This window comes from Palaemon carinicauda, chromosome 24 (assembly GCF_036898095.1).
Source record: "Palaemon carinicauda isolate YSFRI2023 chromosome 24, ASM3689809v2, whole genome shotgun sequence".
NCBI classification, from domain to species: Eukaryota; Metazoa; Arthropoda; class Malacostraca; order Decapoda; family Palaemonidae; genus Palaemon; species Palaemon carinicauda.
The window spans coordinates 52,713,025-52,724,937 of NC_090748.1; the positions used below are offsets into that span (position 1 = coordinate 52,713,025).

At 41.8% G+C, this 11,913-nt stretch overlaps 2 protein-coding genes across 2 annotated transcripts; both read right to left on the reverse strand.

The window, feature by feature from the left end:
- Positions 1–3,136: 3,136 nt before the first annotated feature.
- Positions 3,137–7,307, reverse strand: LOC137618368 (uncharacterized). Its single transcript, XM_068348535.1, has 5 exons — positions 7,238–7,307; positions 6,629–6,900; positions 4,793–6,475; positions 3,704–4,573; positions 3,137–3,553 (listed from the first exon to the last, which is right to left on the reverse strand). The coding sequence occupies exons 1-5, from the start codon at positions 7,305–7,307 to the stop codon at positions 3,137–3,139; spliced, it is 3,312 nt and encodes a 1,103-aa protein (XP_068204636.1).
- A 139-nt stretch (positions 7,308–7,446) lies between these two features.
- LOC137618369 (uncharacterized) lies at positions 7,447–8,598 on the reverse strand. The gene has a single exon (XM_068348536.1). It carries the CDS (start codon positions 8,596–8,598, stop codon positions 7,447–7,449), a length of 1,152 nt encoding a protein of 383 aa, XP_068204637.1.
- Positions 8,599–11,913: the final 3,315 nt, after the last annotated feature.

Here is an 11,913-nt window from a genome sequence, read left to right on the forward strand (position 1 = left end):
CATTATGATGTTCAAGTTGGTGGAAATATTGTAAAACGTCATGTTGATCAATTACAGCCATTAAACAGAAATACAGTAGAGCATGTGAATGTTAGAGATGGAAAACTTTTAGAAGTAGTTAGATCAAATGAGTCAAATATTAACCAAGATGCTCCAACATCAAATGTAGATTCAGAACCAATTCATGTACCAGTACAAGATATGGTTAGAGTGCTTCCTAATAGGATTAATAGAGGAAAGCCCCCTTGGAGATTAGATTTATAAAGATTTTTACAATGTCAAGTTAATGGGGAGGAGACTGTTATGTATTATTGTAATAATGTGCTGTATTACCTCAAGTGTTACGTGTATTGAGCACAATACTGCATCATATTGCATTGATAAAACATGTTATACATTGTACATAACTGAAATAATGTATTCTGATATTAGGGTTCAAGCATAGGATGTGATTCTTTTTACTTTTGTGTTGTAGTAGGATTTAAGTCTTTTGAGAGCGCTGCTCTTATGTTTGTTTCGGTTGTTTTGGTTTTTGAGATTATTTATGAGACGCTCGACGCTCAGTTGGAGGCTGGAACTTAGAAGCCCAGAGGCACAGAGCAATGTAATCACAAGTACATAAAAATGTATTCTATTAAGAAGTCTGTCTCTGATTATAACCCATCCAACCCAGAAGACAAGTCACCTACGAGGCTGGGATCCAGTATCCTCATTTAACTACTGTATTGTTATTTCCAGGTGAGTAATATGCTGAAATCACCAGACAATATTCAACCAACATAAAAGTTACTGTCTCTGTACTTCATAACTTCCTGTTCCATTTCTCACCTCTTCTTTTTTTTTTTTTTTTTTTTGCGTCTAATTATTAACACAGCAGACTTCTGTGGATTTGTGCAAAACATAAATTTCTTTAGTTCTTCTAAACTGCGACAGTTGCTTATGGCTCTTTCTACTTTTTATCGATTGTTGCTAGGCTACATTATATCATTTACATAAATTAAGGCTTCTATTCCAATGTTTCTAATCAGGGTTATCGTCTTCTCACTTTTTTAATTAACTTTATCTGTGACTATTGAACATAACTTTGGTCCAGATACTGTTATTATTATTATTATTATTATTATTATTATTATTATTATTATTATTATTATTAATATTACTAGCCAAGCTACAACCCTAGTTGGAAAAGCAAGATGCTACAAGCCTAAGGGCTCCAATACGGAAAAATTGCTCAGTGAGGAAAGGAAATAAGGAAATAAATAAATGATGAGAAAAAGTCAACAATAAATCATTCTAAAAACAGTAACAACGTCAAAAACAGATATGTCATATATAAACTATAAAAAGACTCAGGTCAGCCTGGCCAACATAAAAACATTTGCTCCAACTTTGAACGTTTGAAGTTCTTGTTGGGAATTTTTCTCCGACTTATTTAAAACTGTAATGATTCTAGGCCCGATGGAGTGGGCCGATAATAAGACCTTGAAGAGGTTCGCTTTCTAAAACAATTCAGGAGGGTTTCAATAAAATATGGTCACAAAAGTTGGTTTATTACAAATATAATCATTTAAAAATACAATAACAAATCACGCTAATACAATCTGAAGGACATCACGCAAAATGAAAGTTAGGTCTTCAACCTTACTGCACACGCAGTTACTCGACACTGACAAGAAATTGACTCAATCAAATACAGGCTCTCATAGCCTTAGAACACGGTAGCCCTTAGGATGTTTGCAACATGTGCTCATAAAACTCAAGTCCATGGCTGAACTAAACAAGGCGAACTTACAACATTACTGTAATGACTCTATGGTAAATGACATACCAGTGCCTACAGACATCATCTGGGGCATAAATCAAATTCCTAATCCCAGGGATGACAAATTTACAGACAGATAAATAATGTACATAACTCACACTGACAAAGGAACCGACCTGGTATCGCGGTAGATAGGAGCCAGAGGCAGAGAGACACACTACAACTTCATAGACGGTACTTACGTCGTTCGGGGCTTAGGCAGGAATACCAGGCATCGCTCAGCATAGCTCAAAGGAAAACTGAAAACTACTGTCTCCCGCGCTAAGTAAAGGGTCCTTGTAAAATGCGCGGGAACTCTCGCTTCATTTAATCAACAAGGGGTTTAATTGAGTTTCTTTATAGAATACAAGATAGAAAAACAGTTAAAGTCTTACGTTAGATCAAAGGATAAACTCATTACTTCGGCTGAAGGCTGTAATTTGCCAGAATCTAACAAACTAGCGAGTCCTTGGCACTAAACATATACATCGATAATTTTGCCTGCATGAATGAATACAATATCATTTCCGTAAATAATAAAGACTTTGTTTTTCTGACACCCGCTCCTTTCCCGGCAGGTGGTAGAAATTTACACCTCAATACTGTCACGTATTGGACAGCGCTCATTCATAGAAATGCCCGCGAGATCTTCCAGCCTTGCCCCAATTTAACGCAACGTTTGTGAAGTTAAATGGCGGGGATTTCGAATGATCAGTTCGAAATTCCTGACATACTCCACACCCGAAATAAAGGGGCGTTGAAACGTCGGACAATTAGGCAAGACTGAACTCAGGGGGGGGGGGGGGGGTAACCACTCCTTCAAGACTCGGTTAGGCTCGTTGCGTAGCGTTCCACAACGACTCTAACAGAGTACACACACAATATACATCAAGAGAAATAATATTACCCCAGGGCATTCAATTCTTACAGGCATATACACATAATGGCATTAATATATATAAATGTACAGAGACATATAAAGCATACATGAATCAATCAATAGAAAGGCAATAGGCAATAGGCCTGCAATAATATCTCAATAAGCAATGTATGCATGCACAATCATAAATCGAATAAGCATATATATATACAATCATAAGGCAATCTACCCTTACTCAATCAATCAATGGAATTATTACTCTAGGTGGAGGGGGGCTGGTTCTGTACAACGCTAGACTTTTATATACGAGAGAGGCTCTCCCATTCCCGTACTCTATACCCGACGCACTTCCAACCTCTGTGGATTCAAACTCACCTACACTTACTTCTGTCCACCCTCCCTACCTACCAGAAGGAGGGATACTCCCGTTTTATTTTACTCTTTGCAGCTATGACTTATATATCTTCATTCTCAACTAATCGTTTCATTAGCTCTCGCTGCTTCGCAGCAGCCTTTCTCAATGGGCGTGCAGAACGTCCTTGTCCGCCCGACGTCTCTGATTCTACGGCACTAGCACTCAATATTTCAGGGTTACGCCTTTCACTACTCTCACTTACCGTATTGGTATCGCTACTTTCGTTACCATCATTACGTCTACTACCTTCGTTACTACCTAAGACCTCTGTGGCTTGTTGCCGAGATGTCGTAGCCTGAACTATCTCCTGGTTGTCCCCAGACATCACAACGTTCCCTGGCAGTCCTACTGGCAAACTGTACGCACCCTCATCTTCGACGTCGCCGTCGCCATCGTCTTCTCGTACCATCACCGCCGTCTCTTCTCCAACACCATCATCGTCATCAGAGGGGGCAATCTCCAGGGGAACCAGGTGGCTGACAGCTCGCAGGGACTCGGCATCCTCGAACAACACCTTGGCCGAACGCACGACTCCGTCGTCGTCAGGATATGTCTCCACGACAAGTCCAAGGGGCCACGTAGCCCTTTTTTTATTGTTTTGCTTGACCAGCACGATGTCTCCGGGGTGCAGCTTGGAAGGTTCCCCAGATCGACAGTCGTGTCTGGCCCTCAAGGCACTTAAATACTCTTTCCTCCACTTCTCCCGGAAGGCTTTCAGAGTGTCTGTCAACTTCAAATAACGATCACGGAGCCTCCGGGAGGTGAAGGTCGCATTGAAGTCGTCGTCTGGCAAGATCGGTGCCATTAGGTTTACAATGAGTCCTCGCACTAAATGGGAGGGGGTGAGGACCTCATCATCGCACTTGTCGCCGCTGTACATTAGAGGCCTGTTATTAACTACTACCTCCGCCTCTTTCACTAACTTTAGGACGTGGGTCTCCGGCAGGTACTTCTTCCCGAGGGCTATCTGGAGGGTACGTTTCGTCACTCTGATTAGGCGCTCGAAAAAACCACATTTCCAAGGTGCACGGGCTGTCTGAAAACGCCATTCAATTCCAGTCCTCCTTAGGAACTGCTGGACTTTATCCTCTTCATAAAGTCCCTGAAGGAGGTTGCTGGCAGTCTTAAATGACTGATGATTATCGGATGTGATGAAAGACGGCGCGCCATGGGTAGCACAAAAACGACGCAAGGCCAAAACAAATTCTTCCGCTTCCAGGGAGGGGCAGAAATCGAGGTACACGGCCCTACTGGCCATGCATGTTACGATCAGTATGCAGCCTGGCCGCGTTTCGGTCTGTATGGACGCTGTGTGGTCCACTCCGACTGCGGTAAATGGCTTCTTCAAGCTGATCCTTTCCTTCGGTATGGGGGGTGGTGGTGGCTGTCTCAACAGGGGCTGGAATGCTAGCACGCATTCTAGACACTGCCGTACATTTTGCCTTGCAATGGAACGTAGGCCCGGTGACCAGCATTTCTGTCGGAAGATACCCATTAGTGTATTCACACTACAATGTACATGCAAACAATGCAAATATCTTAGATAAGTCCCAACTAAGCGTCCCTTAGCTGGCAAAAGAATCAAATGTTTCATTTTCTCTACTTGGGACACACGTCCCCTAGTGCAAATCAACTTATTATCTAGCACTAAATTTAATTGTCTGACAAAATTAATGACTTCACGAGGGGGTCTGACCTCACCCTCCAAGTAAGCATAGGCTGTAGGCAAATAATATTTTTGCTCTAATTGGGCAACAATTCTAAACGGGTCCCGTTTTGATTTGGCAAATCTCAATATTAGCCTAGTAACTCTCAATAAGAATTGGAACTCTACTTCCCTCTGTAGAAGTTCCCATATCTCTCCTGGGGGAACAGGCCTTATTTCTTCCCTTAATTCTTGCACCGCCGCTACTATGGTTCTCACACTGGTTGGATCATCCTCTTTGTAGGGAACAGGCTCTCCCGTACTACTCAGGAACTCTGGACCCTTCTGCCAAAGAGGGTTCTGTAGCAGTTGTTGAGTTGTTGCTCCTCTGGACAGGACATCGGCAGGATTTTGGTTACTCGGGACATAGTTGAGACTAAAATCGCAAACCTGACGAAGAAAAATAATCTCCGCCACTCTGTTAGATATAAATATATTCTTATTGTCTTTGGCATCGGGAGATGCTACCCATGCCATCGTGACCTTATTGTCGGTCCACATGACTATCTCTCGTGGTTCTATCAGCCCTTTAAGTGTCTTAGCTAATCTGCAGCCTAACAATAATGCTAATAGTTCTAGCTTGGGGATTGTCAACTTGTTCATCCCCTTGGGAGTGATTCTCATCTTACTAGTGAGTAGTCTTACTTGATTGCAATTGTCCCTAATATATGCTACTGCACTGTATGCCTTGCTACTGGCATCGGTGAATACATGGAGCTCTAAATTTTTCTTGCCTACCGCTCTTGGAAATGTGATGTTACTTACCGCTTTCAATTCACACAACAACTCACCCGCTTCTCTAGCTTTCTCTCTCCTTAACACGTTATCCCAGCTTACGTTATCCTCCCATAGTTGCTGGAGGAAAAGCTTTCGTCGAACAAACAATGGGCTTATCAAGCCTAGAGGATCATAAATGGAGACTAACAGGGAAAGTACCCTATGCTTCGTAGGTACCCATCCCTTCCCCAATTCACTGATTCTCTTACTCTCTTCCACGCACAATCGATTGACGTCTCGGGCCCATTGCAGCCCAAGCACGTTCACATTCACTGGCTCACTCCACTGCTTCTTGCTATCGAAGGCTAAGTTATTGGACGCCCACCCTTCTAAAGGCATACCAGCCCTTTCTAAGATCTTGTTGACAGATTCATGCTCCTGCCTCATGCTGTCCACATTCTCGAAAGTACTGAGATAATTATCTACGTAAAATGTCTTTGCCAAATCTGGCCTACCTTCCTTTTCAAAATGACAATTCAAAACTTGTTGCAACAAAAACGGACTCGCCATGATGCCGAACACCACGACTCTAAAGGCGATGGTGAGCCCTCGACCTGCTACCTCACGCCACAGAAATCGTGTGTATTTGGCATCACGGGGATCTAACAATACACGGTGGAAGGACTTGCTGATATCAGCTAGCATGGCATATTCGTTCAATCTGAATTTTATAAGCAAATGATACGCTACTTCTACTAGATTGGGGCCTGGTAAGAGGCACTCATTCAAAGATTTATGACCTTTAGATTTTGCCGAGGCATTAAACACTATTCTGAGGGGGGTCGTACGGCTAGCTTTCTTAATGCCGAAATGTGGCATATAATACCCTTCAATCTTGGGTTCCTTTACTTTTGATATAAAGCTGGCTTCTAGATATTTATTTATCACTCCCTGATACTGATCAAAATATTCCCTGTCCTTCCTAAATTTAGTTTGGGACGATTCTAACTGCGCTACAGCGTTTCAATAATTCGTATCTGGCCTAGCATCCGACCCGAATGGTAGGCTAACCTAATATCCCTCAGGCTTCTTTGTGACACTTTGCTATACCTTTCGCATGGCTTCCGATTCACGGACAGTATATTGCTCTGATGGGGCAATGCCAACGCGGTCCAAACGCCACCACTCATCTATGTCAAACTGGTTTGATTCACTCGCAATTCCACAGACTCTGAGCGTTTTCACATGTTCAATATTTTGGCCTTCTAACAGCCACTGCTGGACTTTCCCATATGGCGACATGCCATTATTGGTCAGAAAAAGACTTATCCCATCAACTTTCTCGATGCCTATGATGAAGTAGTTAAAATAATCGGCCCCTACTAAAATGTGCACATTTTTTCAACTTATCGGACTTATTCTCTGGATCAGCCAACGTAACTCCCTTACATAACAGATGCTGTCTAACTCGTACATAACTGGCATTATGTATTGGGACGTCAACATTCTCGTGTGCTACCAGCTTCATTCATACTACTCTTCTTCCTATCTCCGCCCTACAGCTTACGACATCATATTGTCCGCTTATTTCTGCGGAGCCAAACGGAGCTATGTTCAACGCTACTTTCCCCACCACCGGTAGGCCTAATTGCCTTGCAATTTTCGCAGAGATGAAGCTTCTTTGGCTTCCTGTATCAAGAAATAAGCGGACTCACTTACTTCCTTGTTTGTGATTGATTTCAGCCATAGCCGTAGGCAAGATTGTACATGGGAGGTCCACGCTGGACATCTGTGTTACCTTTGCACTTTTGCAATGCTAGGGTTCTACTTTATCTTTAGACGGACAGGGGGCCGTTTCGTGCTGTCGAGGCGTCGCATTTACTATGGGGCGGGACGTTGTAGACTGACTAATGCTATAATTACTACTACTATTGCTTGGGGCTGAAGTGCAATTGTTTTCTCGGATTATAATCATCACAAATGGCTGTGTTGTGGTTACCACTACAATTCTTACAAGAGTTAGGGACATGACACTTATCACTTTGGTGACCAGAATTAATGCAATTAAAACATAGGCCCTTTCTTAGCAAAATGCGACGTCTGGCAGCCACGTCAGTTACTCGGCGGCATCCGTGAGGCAGGTGCCATTCGTTACAAAAGAGACAAGAATTATTCTGAACTGGTTTTGACTTCACTATTACACTGACGTCTACTCTCTTGTCAGGTTCAAATTTATCTCCTCGTTGCAAGGCATCGTCCTCGAGCATCTGAATAATGAAATTGATTGCGTCGAAGAATTCGTCTAGTGTATAATCACACTTTCTCAGGTGTTCAACTACTTTCCTGAAGAGCTTCCCTTCTGACAATTTTTGATTAATGAGGCTCATAACCATGCCATGGCCTATATCATTACTACTTAGCCTCTTGATCTGCTTGATTATGATCGTTAATTCAAAACGAAACCTTTTCAGCTCTACAGGATTTAATGAGGGTACAAAGATATTAGCTAACTTTCTATGTAGAATTACGAGCGTTTGATGGACATTACCATATTGTTTGTCTAAGAGATCCAAAGCTATCTTATAGTTAGCGGCGGTTACACTTAGGGATTTTACGATCCTAAGCGGATCCCTGCCTAAAGTCCCTAATAGATATGTAAATTTGGATACGTCATCTAAATCTGCTCTTCGATCCACGTGGATCGTGAAGAGCTCTCGATACGAAGCATATTCTTGCACTTCCCCTTCAAACGTGGGGAGAGGCAGCGGTTTCAATTTGGGGAGGGAAACATTCACCGTCTGAGTGACTTTCGCTTTATCGATTCGGTTATACAGAAGCGTAGAAGCTCGCACAGCTTCTCCTAACGTGTGCCTGATTCGGGCATCTAAACCAGGTTCTAGTCTGACTGATTGTCTCTTATACAGCTCTCCTAGCTGTCCTTCTTCCTCTCGCAATTGAGTGACCAGATTCTGGTTCACGGATTCCGAGTAGGTTTCAATTAACGCACGCTGCGTTTCGACTAGTAAGTCGGCTATGAGGCCCATCGATGCCTCGATGTGTACAACCATAGCCACCGCCATTTTGACTGACTCTTAACTCGACTTCTGGGGGATAGGCAAACTAGGATATAACAGAATTTTCTTTACGTTATGAAGATAGGGGGCACAAAAACTAAAGGCGCGTGGTCAGTCGCACATCGGGACACTGAGGGCTTTAGTTGTTTCGTCTCTCCCTCTCTCTCCTGATAAGCCTCATTAAACGATTGAGGAATGCGTTATGAATGACTTGATCAAAATGGACTCCGTCCCTTAACTTGCCTTCGCGGTAGGCTCTTAAGTTCATCGGCAGGTGTCTCACTCCGTACCGATGTCTCTTCGAACAATACTTAAAGATTCTCGCATTGAAAGTTTTGACTTTGCTAATATATTCAACTGGATTAATGGCAAATCTATTGTCGGGTAGATACTCCCTAACTTCAGCATCACAGATGGCGATAATATCGGAAATTTTCCTCAAGCGTTCAATCATGATTCTTAAATTATTCCAAACGGTTTTGGGGTGATCGGTTGCCAGGTCGTTTCCACCCAGGTACAACACGATCAGCGCGTACCTCCTCTGCCAATATTGCAAATTATCGTCTAGAAACTGACTGACCAGACCTCCTGGCCTTCGGTAAATCTCTATCTCGTTATCAGAACATTGTGGCAGATTCGGGGGGGAGCTGACTGTGTCCTCCCAGGGCTACCTTAAAGGTCATATCTTATTGAATTTCCTTGCAAGCTCCAGAAAGCATTTATCATCCGGTTCGAAGGACCAAATGTCGGGAATTTTTCTCCAACTTATTTAAAACTCTAATGATTCTAGGCCCGATGGAGTGGGCCGATAATAAGACCTTGAAGAGGTTCACTTTCTAAAACAATTCAGGAGGGTTTCAATAAAATATGGTCACAAAAGTTGGTTTATTACAAAAATAATCATTTAAAAATACAATAACAAATCAAGCTAATACAACCTGAATGACATCACGCAAAATGAAAGTTAGGTCTTCAACCTTACTGCACACGCAGTTACTCAACACTGACAAGAAATTGACTTAATCAAATACAGGCTCTCATGGCCTTAGAACACGGTAGCCCTTAGGATGTTTGCAACATACGCTCGTAAAACTGTGAACTAAACAAGGCGAAATTACAACATTACTGTAATGACTCTATGGTAAATGACATACCGGTGCCTGCAGACATCATCTGGGGCATAAATCAAATCCCTAATCCCAGGGATGACAAATTTACAGACAGATAAAAAAATGTACATAACTCACACTGACAAAGGAACCGACCTGGTATCACGGTAGATAGGAGCCAGAGGCAGAGAGACACACTACAACTTCATAGACGGTACTTACGCCATTCGGGGCTTAGGCAGGAATGCCGGGCATCGCTCAGCATAGCTCAAAGGAAAACTACTGTCTCCCACGCTAAGTAAAGTGTCCTTGTAAAACGCGTGGGAACTCTCGCTTCATTTAATCAACAAGGGGTTTAATTGAGTTTTTTTTTTATAGAATACAAGATAGAAAAACAGTTAAAGTCTTACATTAGATCAAAGGATAAACTCAATACTTCGGCTGAAGGCTGTAATTTGCCAGATTCTAACAAACTAGCAAGTCCTTGGCTCTAAACATATACATCGATAATTTTGCCTGCATGAATGAATACAATATCATTTTCGTAAATTGTAAATAATGAAGACTTTGTTTCTCTGACACCCGCTCCTTCCCACCAGGTGGTAGAAATTTACGCCTCAATACTGTCACGTATTGGACAGCGCTCATTCATAGAAATGCCCGCGAGATCTTCCAGCCTTGCCCCAATTTAACGCAACGTTTGTGAAGTTCAAAATTCCCAACAGCTCTAATGATTCAACTACCTGATTAGGAAGATCATTCCACAACTTGGTAACACCTGGAATAAAACTTCTAGAGCCTCATGATGGAGAAGGCCTGACTATTAGAATTAACTGCCTGCCTAGTATTATGAACAGGATAGAATTGTCCAGGGAGATCTGAATGTAAAGGATGGTCAGGGTTATGAAAAATCTTATGCAACATGCATAATGAACTAATTGAACGACGGTGCCAAAGATTAATATCTAGATCAGGAATAAGAAATTTAATACATCCATAAGTTTCTGTCCAAAAAATTAAGATGGGAATCAGCAGCTGAACCCCAGACAGGAGAACAATACTCAAAACAAGGTAGAATGAAAGAATTAAAACACTTCAGAATAGATTGATCACCAAAAATCTTGTAAGACTTTCTCAATAAGCCAATTTTTTGTACAATTGAAGAAGACAGACCTAATGTGTTTCTCAAAAGTAAATTTGCTGTCGAGAATCACATCTAAAATCTTAATAGAGTCATACAAATTTAAAGAAACATTATCAATACTGAGATCCGGATGTTGAGGAGCCACCGTCCTTGACCTACTTACAATCATACTTCAAGTTTTATTAGGTTTCAACTTCATACCCCATAATTTGCACCATACACTAATTTTAGCTAAATCTCTATTAAGGGATTCACCAACCCCAGATCTACATTCAGGGGATGGAATTGATGCAAAGAGAGTAGCATCATCTGCATATGCAACAAGCTTTTTTTCTAGGCCAAACCACATGTCATGTGTATATAATATGAAAGGTAATGGGCCAAAAATACTACCCTGTGGAACACCAGATATCACATTCCTATACTCACTATGGTTCCTATCAACAACAACTCTTTGAGATCTATTACTTAAAGAATCAGTAATAATGCTAAGAAACGACCCACCCACTCCCAACTGTTTGAGTTTGATAACAAGGGCCTCATGATTAACACGGTCAAAGGCAGCACTAAAATCAAGGCCAATCATACGAACTTCCTGACCACAATCAAGAGATTTCTGTTCAGCATTGGAGATTGTAAGAAGGGCATCACATGCTCCAAGGCCTTTACGAAACCCAAATTGCAAACTAGGGAATAGATGATTACCTTCAGCAAACCTATTAAGACGTTTTGCCAGAAGATGTTCAAAAACTTTAGATAATATGAGAGTTATGGAAATTGGGCGGTAATCAGTGGCACTTTAGCTACCACAAACACATTTACATAGAGGAGTAACATTATCAATTCTCCAACAAGTGCTAAAAGCTCCTCTTCTTGCTAACTTGCGCAAAATAACAGATAACTTTGGAGCTAAGAAATCTGCTGTCTTTATTAAAAACAAAGGAAAAATGCCATTTGGGTCTACACCACCATAAACATCAAGGTCCATTAACAGAGCTTTAATCTCACGAGATCGAAAAGTTAAACTAGTTAGTTTAGCCTCAGGAAAACAGGAATGAGGAAGTTCAA